The sequence below is a fragment of the Clarias gariepinus genome, chromosome 12 (genome assembly GCF_024256425.1).
Source record: "Clarias gariepinus isolate MV-2021 ecotype Netherlands chromosome 12, CGAR_prim_01v2, whole genome shotgun sequence".
NCBI lineage: Eukaryota > Metazoa > Chordata > Actinopteri > Siluriformes > Clariidae > Clarias > Clarias gariepinus.
In genome coordinates, this window is record NC_071111.1 from 19,981,876 (window position 1) to 19,996,226 (window position 14,351).

At 39.2% G+C, this 14,351-nt stretch overlaps 2 protein-coding genes across 2 annotated transcripts; one reads left to right on the forward strand and one right to left on the reverse strand.

The window, feature by feature from the left end:
* Window positions 1-17: 17 nt before the first annotated feature.
* Window positions 18-2,544, reverse strand: LOC128534101 (inter-alpha-trypsin inhibitor heavy chain H2-like). Its single transcript, XM_053508408.1, has 4 exons — window positions 2,533-2,544; window positions 2,035-2,069; window positions 537-707; window positions 18-159 (listed from the first exon to the last, which is right to left on the reverse strand). Exons 1-4 carry the CDS (start codon window positions 2,542-2,544, stop codon window positions 78-80), a joined length of 300 nt encoding a protein of 99 aa, XP_053364383.1. The 3' UTR covers window positions 18-77.
* LOC128534161 (DNA/RNA-binding protein KIN17-like) lies at window positions 2,456-7,929 on the forward strand. The gene is made up of 11 exons (XM_053508464.1): window positions 2,456-2,718; window positions 2,925-3,019; window positions 3,770-3,813; window positions 3,937-4,059; window positions 4,150-4,334; window positions 4,425-4,522; window positions 4,625-4,742; window positions 5,727-5,846; window positions 5,934-6,033; window positions 6,507-6,607; window positions 7,501-7,929. Exons 1-11 carry the CDS (start codon window positions 2,605-2,607, stop codon window positions 7,561-7,563), a joined length of 1,161 nt encoding a protein of 386 aa, XP_053364439.1. The 5' UTR covers window positions 2,456-2,604; the 3' UTR covers window positions 7,564-7,929.
* Window positions 7,930-14,351: the final 6,422 nt, after the last annotated feature.

Below are 14,351 nucleotides of genomic sequence, written 5' to 3' on the forward strand. Positions count from 1 at the left end.
TTTCTTGTTTGTTTGTTTTTTATTATCGTTAGTTGCAGCCCTAAATTAAACCCTTCACGGCTTTTGAGCTGACTTGCTTATGCACACTCAGACAGGCGGGAGAAAGCTGTCCAGGCTGGGCCTTGCTTCCTATTCCACTGGTAGTCCTTCTGCTTGCCTCTGTTTAACACACACACATGAAAGAAGTGCATTTAGAGCAGAATATCATCAGCTGTATTGTACTAGAAGTGTGCCGCAAAATAACATTTCTGTATATCAGAAATCTAAATTATATCAACTGTACAATTTTAAAATGAAGACCAGCGTACAGTATATTCTCGTTTTACAGACATGCTGTAAAGTCGTTTTTGCTCTTTTATGTGGACTGGTATTCGGGCATCATAAAATCTAAAATCGTTATTTACTGAGACTAGTGCCTATTGCTATGAAATTTGAATGTTTCTGCTACATTGTAGAATATTAAAGACAAGTTTTAACTTTATGAGCTGAATAAAATTAATTTAAGACTCATTCAGAGAGAGTTTGGTGTGTACTACCTGGTGACCGTGAGTTTGTTGCCCTTCACTTCCATGGTGGCTTGTTTCTTCTCTGGCTCTGTTCCTTCATGCAGGTCATACACCTTCACGTTGGGCTCACTTGAAAACCATCCATCTTCATGCACTTGGTGATCTTCTGGATGTTCTTGATGGACTTCAACCGAATGGTGACTGAGAAGCAAAACATCAAAAAGGTCATTTGTAGTGCCAGCCTGACACCAAAATCATTTTAAATGATTAGTTTTTACATTTCTAAAAGAGATCTACCGGTCATCAGGAAGTGACAGATTAGATGGTTTTCAGTTCAATCATCCTCGGATATAACAGATTCTCTGTGCACGAGCTTCAGCACGGAGCAACAGAAACATGTTTTTATGGCGTTACATTATCAAAAGTTGTGCACAATAAAAAGCATTTTTCTTCAAACATTGCAGCCAAACTTGTCTCGAAACCCACTCATTACACACTCTTATACCAGTCTCAAAAGAGAGTGAGCACTAATTAGTCCCGTAACCTTGCGCGAAACGATGTTAGAAGCTGGGTGCTTCCTCAACTGAACAACACACACTCAATGTTAAGTGGGGTTTTGTGAACTTGGACGTGTTTGAGGTGATATAACGCTACCATTTCTTTATAATCCCACAGGTAGTACACTTTGTGTAAATAGTTTATTCTCATCCCATCTGGTAGGACTGAATTATTCGGCCAAGTTTGTTTAGAAATAAAAATGTCACATGATCTAACAGAAATATGTGCTGCTCAGTAACAATGTAGCTTTGGGGTTTTATTTACTCACTCACTCATCGTATATACCACTTTATCCTGTATACAGTTGCAGGGGGCTGGGAGTCTATCACAGGAGACTTAAGATACGAGGAGTACACACTGGATGGGGTGCCAGTCCATCACAGGGCACACAACCACACACACGCTCATTCACAGACGATGGGCAATTTGGTAGCCTAATCTGCATGTTTTTGGACTGTGAACATGTAAACTCAACACACACTCGAAGCGGAAATCAAACCATTTTAAGTTCATTTGTATTGCTTAAATACTGAGCTTGGTTTTTAAGTGAGAAAACTAATGTTAATTCATACTGTATTATTTAACTAACATTATAATAATGCTATAAGGAACAGGCTACATTTAATTACTCATGTTCAATTCAGTTGCAAAGCTGTTAAATAAAGCTAAGGCTTGAGTTGTGTCTACTTTTTCTTTAAAGAGTCAAGATGTTAGAAATATAATAAGCAGAAACATTGATAATGAATTAGGATATTTATTTTTTTTAAATTGTGATACTTGGAAAATCGCAATATGAATTGAATCTGCACCTAGGTATGGTGATGATATTGTATCAGATGCTCACTGGTCATTCCCATCCCTAATTACTAGAAGAAAACTTTATTTATGTGAAATATTCAATGAATTAAAATAACACCCCCAGTGTGAGTGTGGTGGTGTAAGTGTTATAATCTGTATGAGTGTTACTTACTGTCCTTCAAGGTAGCCATGGTCCTGACCTGCCCACTGTAATAATACTAAAACAGTTTATTAGCCAACAATCAGGGTAAAAGTAAAAGATCCATTAAAGTGACATGTACAGTTCTGAACCTCTGTGATTAAGTTATAATTCTCCATTTATTGTGAAGCTAATATCCAGTTTCCTAAAGCAAACAGGTAAAAACTGCACAACTTTATTTTATTATTTAGTTTGTGCAAACTTTAAAAGCAGGCATGTTTCTACACAAAGTTCTGCGTCAGAAATGTCAGTTAATTATTATTATTATTTTTTTAAGTGACCAGTAGTTAGCATGTGCGCTGGCCCTGGTGAACATGTTCAATGAAAAAAAAAACACCAAAGCCCGGCGAGCTGTGATCTCGCGACACTACGTATTGATCTCGCGTTAACAAAGCTACACAAGAAAGAGTGACGAAATACACACACATACGTAGGCACGCGCTGCTCAACGTCACAGTATACGCGGTGTACACAGTAGAACATTGTGAATACGTTTATATAAAAGCTTCTCGTTTGTATCATCGTCTTTTGTTTGTTTAAAAAATGGGGAAAGCTGACTTCCTTAGTCCTAAAGCTATTAGTAATCGTATTAAATCGAAAGGGCTGCAGAAGTTGCGGTGGTACTGTCAGATGTGTCAGAAACAGTGTCGAGATGAAGTAAGTTTGTGTTCTGAACTCTGTGTGTATGTGTGTGTGTGCGCGCGTGCTTTACACTGAGCCTCATAAATACATTAAATTACTTTCATGTTCAACAAAATGCTACATTTGTTGTTGGACTTATTCTTTAGTAGACAAACAACTGATTTCCGTGTGTGTGTGTGTGTGTGTGTGTGTGTGTGATGCGATGCCTCTCTCTCTTCTAGAATGGGTTTAAATGCCACTGCATGTCTGAGTCTCACCAGAGGCAGTTACTGCTGGCCTCAGAAAATCCCAATCAGTTTATGGACTACTTTTCAGAGTAAGTCAATCTCTCATTTTGATTCATACATATTTTCTCAGCTTCTAGATGTTATTAAGACCCAAGCACTATAGTACTATAGTATTAGTAGTAGAAGGGCCCTCTTGGTAAATATGGATTTCTTCTTATTTTTTTATTTTTTTAACACTGACCTGTTAATCTGGTTCCTTTAATGACTCCTGTAACGTCCTCAGAGTTAACTGGGTCTTCTGGTCTGTTCCAATAAACATTAACGTTTTCTCTCAGAGGGTCTAGTCCCACGTTTTGTGTTGTACCTATTTTTTGAATTAAATAATTACAACAATGTGCGCGTTTTAATTTCAGCTCTGTGAAATGTATTCTTTCACATTACCTGCTACGCTTTAGTCTTCCATCAAAACAAATACAATATTTTCATTTTACAGAAAGCAATCTTTATACAACTCTGAGAGCTATGGCACTCATTTGACAAACAGGACAAAAGATATTTATTTATTTGTTTGAGAGAGAGAGAGTGAGAGATTTTTCTACTAAATCAGGGTCGAGGAGCTCAGGATGTCACTCAGCAGCCAGCTGTACAGTCCATTCAAACTGCAGCCATATAAAGCTGCAAAGCTTTATATACATTGGAACATTGAACATGTATAACATTGGAACGTTAATTATGTGGTGTCTTACTCAGTCGGCATTAACGCACTGATGGTATTAAATCTCTGCTCTTTAAATGTCAGACTGATATTAATAGCATCTTTTTGTGTTTCCTCTTAACAGCGAGTTCAAGAGCGACTTTTTGGAGCTGCTAAGACGACGTTTTGGTTCGATTTCACTTGAAATTAATCATAAATACTGTAGATTAGTTCTTTTAATTGTATTTACAGTTTATGGCAGTTGTTTTAGTACAGTATGCAATCTCAATAACTATGTTTTTATTCTTGAAGGAACCAAACGAGTTCACAACAATATCATATATAATGAGTACATCAGTAATCGGGAACACGTTCACATGAACTCGACTCAGTGGGAGACTCTTACAGAATTTACCAAATGGCTGGGGAGAGAAGGTAAACACTGTTCTGAAGTTGAATTTAATTTTGAATTCTGTAATATTTTAACACCATTCTAAACAGTAATGTTTCGCTTAATTCGTGCAGGTTTTTGCAAAGTGGACGAAACGCCCAAAGGCTGGTACGTCCAGTACATCGACCGTGACCCAGAAACGATCCGCAAACAGGAAGAGCAGGAGAGGAAGAAGAAGCAGGATCTGGACGATGAAGAGCGAAGCGCCAAGTTCATTGAAGAACAAGTGCGACGAGGCCGAGAGGGCAAAGAACCGGAGGTGTGTACTGTATATAAGAAAGAGAGATGCTTTTAGATGTTCCACTTGATGTTCTTTGCTTTAACTTTATATCGGCTGTTGTATGTGCAGGAGCCTGTATTCACTGAACTAAAACGGGATAATGAAGAAGAGAAAGTTTCCTTCACCTTGGCTGCCGGCTGCTCTTCTTCAGGCCCAGCCAAAGCAAGGTTGCGTTCTGTCACAGCAACATCACCCTACTTTATACGTTTATTCAAAAATATGTGTTTTAAGATGTTTTATATGTTCACATTTTTTTTTCTGTTCCACAGCACATCTCTGGTTTCCAATGCCCTTAAATCATCAGCATCTGGCAAAAGAAAAGATGCCTCTCACAGCGCCGACTCCAAGGAGAAAAAGAAGAAATCAGCTCTTGACGAGATCATGGAGGTGGCTGTTCTTTTCCCAGTTGATTTTTTTTTTTTTATCCTCAACTCCAGACAGCACAACTAAGAAAATGTAAAACACACAATATACAAGGGGGGTTTAAGTCAAACCGCGACTTTTGATTGTGCAAAATAATAAAACACAGTTCTGAGAGTAAAAACCCTGTTTATTTCTCTATATGATCCCCTGATACACTAATGCACTTTTCCCAGCGGCTTTTTAGTGCTTGAACAGCATCAAGGTAGAAAGTTTTCTTAGAATGCTGGAGCCATGATCCTACTGCCTGCTTCACATCTGAAACGCTGGCCTCCAAGGAACTCCTTTAATGGCTCAAACGTGTGTAAACAGCTTGGAGTGAGGTCAGGACTGTACGGCAGATGTGACAATAACTCCCAGCCGAGTTCCTTTAATGTGTAAAGAGGTGTTGGTGAATGATTGTGTGTGCATTTCCCACAGACAGATGTGTCTCATGCAAGTTGGTTTCAAGTTATACATTGATCATTTCAAGTATGAGGCGGTTCCACTTGCTGAATGTTCACAGGAAACAACTGCCGTGGGCTCTGAGCAACCTCAGCTGGTATCGTCATTCACTGACGAACGGCCGCCTTTAAAATGTTTGCACCATTTAAATGTTTTACTGCGGCTAAGCGTCTCAACACTGTGCTGTGCTTGAAGTCTTCTGTAAATGTTAATCGGGTCCAAGTCCTGGTTTGACTTGAACACCCTATAATTGTACTATAATTTGTCTTTACAAGATAGTTACTCTGTCCCCATCAGTCCCAGTCAAGTACCTCTTTTCAAATAAGTCACTTATTTATTTTCTGATTAATATTGTCATTATTTTCATCAAATCAAATCGTCTCAGGGTAAAACAGAAATCTTTTTTTTCCCCTGTGATGATTGCTTTAGATTTTGCTTAATTACAGTTATACATGATTCATGTTGTACCAACTCAATCTAGAGTTTGTATTCTTTTGTTAATTCTAGATGGAGGCGAAGAAAAAGAAATCTGTGAAGTTGGACAACTGGATTCGGCCAGACATAGTGGTCAAGGTCGTCACCAAGAGGCTGGGAGACAAGTACTACAAGAAGAAAGCGGTTATTCGGGTCAGTCAGCGCTCTGACAATCCCATACATCTGTGACTTATTTTTTTGACAAATATCTGTGATGATGGTGTGATTGTGTGTTTATAGGAGGTGCAGGATAAATACACAGCTATAGTCAAGCTGATCGACTCAGGAGACAAACTCAAACTAGACCAAAGCCACCTGGAGACAGTGATCCCAGCACCGGGTAACGTATCAGCCTTCCACAGCTGGGGCCAAAGCATGTCTTAAAACAGTAAATACCAAATTACAAACTAAACATTTTTAAAAACTTTATTGCAAACTAAACATAGTTCAATATACAGATATTGCACATGGGGGGAGAAAAAGGAAAAGGTATTGCGCACACATGTATGTGCATCTATTCATAGAGGCCCTTTTTAATCAGGTGTGTAATGTCTGTGGATTCTGTCATCACTAGTTAGTGAGAAACAGCTGGAATCTTGTTTAAGTATAGTTTATTTAAACAGGATTATCATTTTATAAGATTAGAGACGGTTATAGTGCAGCAGTGAGCCAGGAATTTAACTACATAAACACAGCCATGATGTCTAGATATGATCTGTGTGTATAATGCAATACTTCCGAATTTTGGACCTATTTAATAAATCCAGTTGGTAACTCGTGATTCTAATTAATTCTCTCTTCTTTCTGTCTCAGGTAAACGAGTTATTATTGTAAACGGACCGTATCGGGACATGGAGGCCATCTTAGAAGGCATAGATGAACAGAAATTCTCTGCTCAACTCACAATAGACTCGGTAATGTACAAGCTTCCGGGTTGTGTTAATGCACGATTTTATTATACAAAAAGCTGTACAGGCTTACACACATCACAAACCCAATGAAATCAATCAGTCGTGTTTCATGCCTGAAGTTGCATGGTGTTGTGTTCTCTAAACACAGTTGTGTGTAATATTTGAGACAGGAATGTCACCACCTGCTGACTATAATGCAGAATCGCATTTCTTGTCTTTCTTTAATTTGCGACATCTGACTTTTGCGACCTAAGTTTTTATCTCATTATGCATCTGAGCATGTGAGGGCTTAAGGGCCTCGCTCAAGGGCCCAACAGTGTCTGAGACCGTCTGATCAGTAGTCCATCACCTTAACCACTGAGCTACCCATGCCTTTCAAGACACACCTAATACTGTAACAGGTGTTTAAAATCACTCTCACTCACTCATCGTCCATACCGCTTAATTCTGTATTCAGGGTCGCAGGGGCCTGCAGCCCATCCTTTAACTTGAGTAATATTTGCCCTTTGGGAATCTCTAATTTTACTACAGTACAGAATTTCCGTTCTTGGCTTACGTTTGCTTACTGATACTGATATAAAACGGCATTGAGCACAAACGCACCCTGTTGCTGATCTCACACACGAAGCATACAGGTTGCAAACTGTGAGAAGATATCCGCTAAAGTTTACAAAAATTTTCCTGTTTTAGAATCACTGACTCCTTCTTTAATTAGCTATGTTAACCTCATAGCTCCGTCTCATGCTGCTCATGGACTGGCTGTCTGATCTCACCTAGTCTTTGTGGAAAAAATATGTAAAGCTAAGAGATGTCTTTTTTTTTTATTTTTTTTTTTAGTATTATTATTTGAAAATGTAATCTAAAATCTTTACATTGTTCTTGTATGTATTTCTCAGGGTGCGCTGAAGGGAAAGAGAGTGGATGGGATTCCATATGAAGATTTCTCCAAGGAAGCATGATTTCTTTTCTCCACGGCAGTCCTTTTCCCTGCATTCTCTACTGTGTCAGAGCGTTTATCAGGGACACACACATTCCTGCATCTCTTTTCACTGAGGACATAAATCGAGCTACATGAAAAAAAAAAAACAGTCTTGAGCAGCAAGTTAAATTTTTTCTTCGATTTTTTTTAATAAGAGAAGTCACATGAGGATTGTCTGTGATTAAAGAGTATGTGTTTGTAAATACAGAATGTAGCTGAATGGATTCACACTTGTACTAATACAGAAGACGCCAGGATTGTATGAACAATGTAAACTCCACACTGTTAAATTATATTCCTCATTGATTTCAGTCTACTAGAAATAAAGCACCGCCTGTTGTTTCTATTCATTGTTCCATGTGTTTCTTCTTTACAGTTCTCATGTGTAAGGCAATTTTAATTAAACCCTTCACGGCTTTTGAGCTGACTTGCTTATGCACACTCGGACAGGCGGGAGAAAGCTGTCCAGGCTGGGCCTTGCTTTCCATTCCACTTGTAGTCCTTCTGCTTGCCTCTGTTTAACACACACATAAAAGAAGTGCATTTAGAGCAGAATATCATCACCAGTATTGTACTAGAAGTGTGCCGCAGAATAATATTTCTGTATATCAGAAATCAAAATTATATCAAGTGTACAATTTAAAAATCAAGTCGTTTTTGCTCTTTTATGTGGACTGCTATTCAGGCATCCAAAATCGATCCAGTTATTTAGTGAGACTAGTGCCTATTGCTATAAAATTTGAATGTTTCTGCTACCTTGTAGAATATTAAAGACAAGTTTTAACTCTATGAGCTGAATAAAATTTATTTTAGACTCATTCAGAGCTGATAAGAGTTTGGTGTGTACTACCTGGTGACCGTGAGTTTGTTGCTCTTCACTTCCATATTTTTGGAGAAAACTAAAGTGTTTTTTGACCTTGCATACATGTAAACCTGTTTTAAGAGACTCATTAAGCAATATTAGCAACCTTTAAAATGGCATAATAGGGACACTTTAATCACTATGCCACTGTGCTGCCCAAGATTAGGTATACTATGGATTAATTAAACTGAGGATTAGTTAATCTGGAAACTGGTGATACTGATAGTTATTTGTTTACACTGAGGACTTACTATAGGTAGGATTAATTATACAGGGGATTAGATATGCTGAGGATTACTTATACTGTTGATTAATTACTCTCGGGAATGGTTATACTCAGGGTTATTTATACTGAGGACCAATTATATCTAAGATTAATTATACAGGGGATTAGATATGCTGACGTTTAATTCTACTATAGGGATTATTTATATTGATTAGTTAATCAGTGCAATATCCGGTGTGCTATCCGAGTAATATAACTATTACTCTTTATGCAATACAATATATATATATATATATATATATATATACACTTAACAAAAATATAAACGCAACGCTTTTATTTTTGCTCCCATTTTTCATGAGCTCTGTAACATTTTCTACATACACAAGACCCATTACTCTCAAATATTGTTCACAAATCTGTCTAAATCTGTGTTAGTGAGCGCTTCTCCTTTGCTGAGATAATCCATCCCACCTTACTGGTGTGGCATATTAAGGTGCTGATTAGACAGCATGAATATTAAATATGAAATGTGCAGTGTGATCACACAGCACAATGCCACAGATGCCGCCACCATTTGCCTCACGCAGTGCAACACATCTCTGTCGCATAGAATTGATCAGGTTGTTGATTGTGGGCAGTGGAATATTGGTCCACTCCTTCAATAGCTGTGCGAAGTTGCTGAATATTGGCATGAACTGGAACACGCTGTCGTATACGCCGATCCAGAACATTCCAAACATGCTCAATGGGTGACATTGTCCGGTGAGTATGCTGGCCATGCAAGAACCAGGATGTTTCTAGCTTCCAGGAATTGTGTACAGATCCTTGCAATATGGGGCCGTGCATTATCATGCTGCAACATGAGGTGATGGTCGTGGATGAATGGCACAACAATGGGCCTCAGGATCTTGTCACGGTATCTCTGTGCATTCACAATGCCATCAATAAAATGCACCTGTGTTCGTTGTCCATAACAGATGCCTGCCCATACCATAACCCCACCGCCGCCATGGGCCACTCGATCCACAACATTGACATCAGCAAACCGCTCACCCACACGATGCCACACACATTGTCTGCCATCTACCCTAAACAGTGAAAACAGGGACTCATCCGTGAACAGAACACCTCTCCAATGTGCAAGACACCATCGAATATGAGCATTTACCCACTAAAGTTGGTTAAGACGACAAACTGCATTCAGCTACAGTCCCCGATGAGGACGACGAGCATGCAGATGAGCTTCCCTAGGACGGTTTCTGACAGTTTGTGCAGAAATTGTTTGGTTATGCAAGCCGATTGTTTCAGCAGCTGTCCAAGTGGCTGGTCTCAGACGATCTTGGAGGTAAACATGCTGGATGTGGAGGTCCTGGGCTGGTGTGGTTACACGTGGCCTGCGGTTGTGAGGCCGGTTGGATGTACTGTCAAATTCTCTAAAATGCCTTTAAAGACAGCTTTTGATATTTTTTTTTTTATTTGATTTGAGGAAAATAACGGACACAATATTAATCAGAAAATAAATTATTTATTTGAAAAGAGGTATTTCACTGAGACTGACGGGGACAGAGTAACTAACTTGTAAAGGTAAATCAAAGTAGTTATATGATGTTCAAGTCAAACCGGGATTGGACCTGATTAACATTTGCAGAAGACTTCAAGCGCAGCACAGCGATGAGAGGTTTAACCGCAGTAAAACATTCAAATGGTGTAAACATTTTGAAGGCGGCTGTTCGTCAGTGAATGACTGAAATTCAGGATAAAATAAATAAAACATCAAGTGGGAAAAGAACAGCTACCTCCATCTCTTTAGGAGAGGATTTTTTATTTTTCTCCTGGACACAAGTTTCTTTTCTGCCAGATGCAGTGGAAGCCCATGATGTGCTGTGGAACAGAAAAAAAACAATGTAAACATATAAAACATCTTAAAACATATTTTTGAATAAACGTATAAAGTAGGGTGATGTTACTGTGACAGAACGCAACCTTGCTTTGGCTGGGCCTGCAGAGGAAAATCTGGCAGCCCAGGTGAAGGAAATCTTCTCATCATTCTTACGTTTGAATTCCTTGAATACCCTTTCCTGCACATACAACAGTCGATGTAAAGTTAAATCAAAGAACATCAAGTAGAACATCTAAAAGCATCTCTCTTTCATATATACAGTACACACCTCGGGCTCTTTTCCCTCCCTGCCTCGTCGCACTTGTTCTTCAATCAGCTTTTTTTCTTTTAAATCCTCCTTTTTTGCCCTCTCTTGCCTCCGCTTTTCCTTCATCTCTTGCTCTACTTCCATTCTGATGGTACCTGGGTCACCGTTTATGTACTGAGTGTACCAGTCGGTATGCATTTCGGCGACTTTACATGTCCCTTGACAAATTGAACAAAACATAACTCAACTAAATGGGTGTTACTATACGGAGAACTTCAAATGATATAAATGAAAATCAAAAAACTACGGATTAGTGTTTACTTATTGTTTAAATTAATTTTTCCAACCGTCAAGCTCCGTTCGTTATCCGAACATTAATGGTTAACTGATCAGATTAGAATTAAATGAAAATAGAACTGAGAAGGTTCTGTTTAAATAAACATGTTTTTCAGTATTTATTTTAACATGTGCGAACAACAGCACACAGCACGTTGTAGCGTTTTTGCCCCCAAAAGCATCTTGGAGAACGAGTGAGCTTGATTGTTACCCAATGCAATGGCTGAGAGAAATTTACTTCACCGGCACAATACAGTATTGGGAAGGCATACATTTTTAAAAACCACACAATTCAACCTTAAACATGGACCGGGATACATTTAACAGAAGATCACACCCCCTTACCACTCAAACGTGACCGGAGCCACCAACCTAACTAAACTTCCCCAACAGGGTGAACACATAGAACAACCCCCCGGCAAGGCATGATGGTCGTCAGCCTACGCCACAATATCAAGAATCTGGATTCGTCAAACTTTCACGCACCTGCAGCGTTTCCGACAACAGAGAAAAACACGGTAATATAAATAAAAAGAATAAAATAAATAGGCATACGGCATGGACACTATTTTAAACATCTTTAAAGTGTGCCAGTAGGGCATAAAGCTGATTTTTTCTTTTTCTCCTGGAAGCAAGTTTCTCTTTTTCTGCCAGATGCAGTGGAAGCCCATGATGTGCTGTGGAACAGAAATGGGCCTCAGGATCTCGTCACGGTATCTCTGTGCATTCACAATGCCATCAATAAAATGCACCTGTGTTCGTTGTCCATAACAGATGCCTGCCCATACCATAACCCCACCGCCGCCATGGGCCACTCGATCCACAACATTGACATCAGCAAACCGCTCACCCACACGATGCCACACACATTGTCTGCCATCTACCCTAAACAGTGAAAACAGGGACTCATCCGTGAACAGAACACCTCTCCAATCTGCAAGACACCATCGAATATGAGCATTTACCCACTTAAATTGGTTAAGACGACAAGCTGCATTCAGGTACAGTCCCCGATGAGGACGACGAGCATGCAGATGAGCTTCCCTGAGACGGTTTCTGACAGTTTGTGCAGAAATTGTTTGGTTATGCAAGCCGATTGTTTCAGCAGCTGTCCAAGTGGCTGGTCTCAGACGATCTTGGAGGTAAACATGCTGGATGTGGAGGTCCTGGGCTGGTATGGTTACACGTGGCCTGCGGTTGTGAGGCCGGTTGGATGTACTGTCAAATTCTCTAAAATGCCTTTAAAGACAGCTTTTGATTTTTTTTTTTTTATTTGATTTGAGGAAAATAACGGACACAATATTAATCAGAAAATAAATGAGTTATTTGAAAAGAGGTATTTCACTGAGACTGACGGGGACAGAGTAACTAACTTGTAAAGGTAAATCAAAGTAGTTATATGATGTTCAAGTCAAACCGGGATTGGACCTGATTAACATTTGCAGAAGACTTCAAGCGCAGCACAGCGATGAGAGGTTTAACCGCAGTAAAACATTCAAATGGTGTAAACATTTTAAAGGCGGCCGTTCGTCAGTGAATGACTGGAATTCAGGATAAAATAAATAAAACATCAAGTGGGAAAAGAACAGCTACCTCCATCTCTTTAGGAGAGGATTTTTTCTTTTTCTCCTGGACACAAGTTTCTTTTCTGACAGATGCAGTGGAAGCCCATGATGTTCTGTGGAACAGAAAAAACAATGTAAACATATAAAACATCTTAAAACATATTTTTGAATAAACGTATAAAGTAGGGTGATGTTACTGTGACAGAACGCAACCTTGCTTTGGCTGGGCCTGCAGAGGAAGATCTGGCAGCCCAGGTGAAGGAGACCTTCTCATCGTTCTCACGTTTGAATTCCTTGAATACCCTTTTCGCACATACAACAGCCGATGTAAAGTTAAATCAAAGAACATCAAGTAGAACATCTAAAAGCATCTCTCTTTCATATATACAGTACACACCTCGGGCTCTTTTCCCTCCCTGCCTCGTCGCACTTGTTCTTCAATCAGCTTTTTTTCTTTCAAATCCTCCTTTTTTGCCCTCTCTTGCCTCCGCTTTTTCTTCCTCTCTTGCTCAACTTCCATTCTGATGGTATCTGGGTCGCCGTTTACGAACCGAGTGTGCCAGTCCGTATGCATTTCGGCGACTTTACATGTCCCTTGACAAATGAAACAAAACATAACTCAACTAAATGGGTGTTACTATACGGAGAACTTCAAATGATATAAATGAAAATCAGAAAACTACGGATCAGTGTTTACTTATTGTTTAAATTAATTTTTCCAACCGTCAAGCTCCGTTATTTATTTTAACATGTGCGAACAACAGCACACAGCACATGTTGTAGCGTTTTTGCCCCCGAAAGCATCTTGGAGAACGAGTGAGCTTGATTGTTACCCAATGCAATAGGGCTGCAACAACTAATCGATAAAATCGATAATTATCGATAATGAAATTCGTTGTCAACGAATGCCGTTATCGATTAGTTTGGCTGCTCACGTCACTGAGGAGCGCGACCACAAGATGCACAAATACACACAGATACACAGCCGCTCGCGCAATGGAGGTTACAGAAGCGTCTGCAGGAAAAAGCGCGCGCCCCGAGTCCTCCAAGGTATGGGAGTGATTTACATTAAACTCCTCTAAGAAGACGGTAACCTGCACGCTATGCAAGACCGAGCTTTCATGGTATGTCATGCACGAATACTTAAAAAAAAAAAAAAAAACATGTTGGTGTTACGGCTGGCGAAACGTCAGCAGGGTCAGTAAAAACTGTATCCCTTCATCGTGTAAAAGTTGAAGTGCTTTTGTTTAAACTGTTTGCTAACTTCCGGACAGTCGCGTGCTAGATCTGTTCACGTGCTACTCGCTAGCGTCACATTGCGCAATCACCTCATGAGCAATAATAATTAGTTAAATGGCGCTATTTTAGATTAGCTTAAATTACACGGTGTGAATAACAGTAGAATATTACATTTAGTGATTGTTTTGGTTTTCAGCGAATGCAAATAACAGTATATTTGTGACTATTAGCTTTTTGCATTTCTACAGTTTTTTTTTTATAGTCCACTACAAAGTTAACTTGTAATTAACTGTGGTTTTACTTATGCATACATCATTTTATTATACAAAATTACATTATTTTAGCTGTTTATATCTTATCAACTGAATATATCAGTGTATTTTTTTTAAC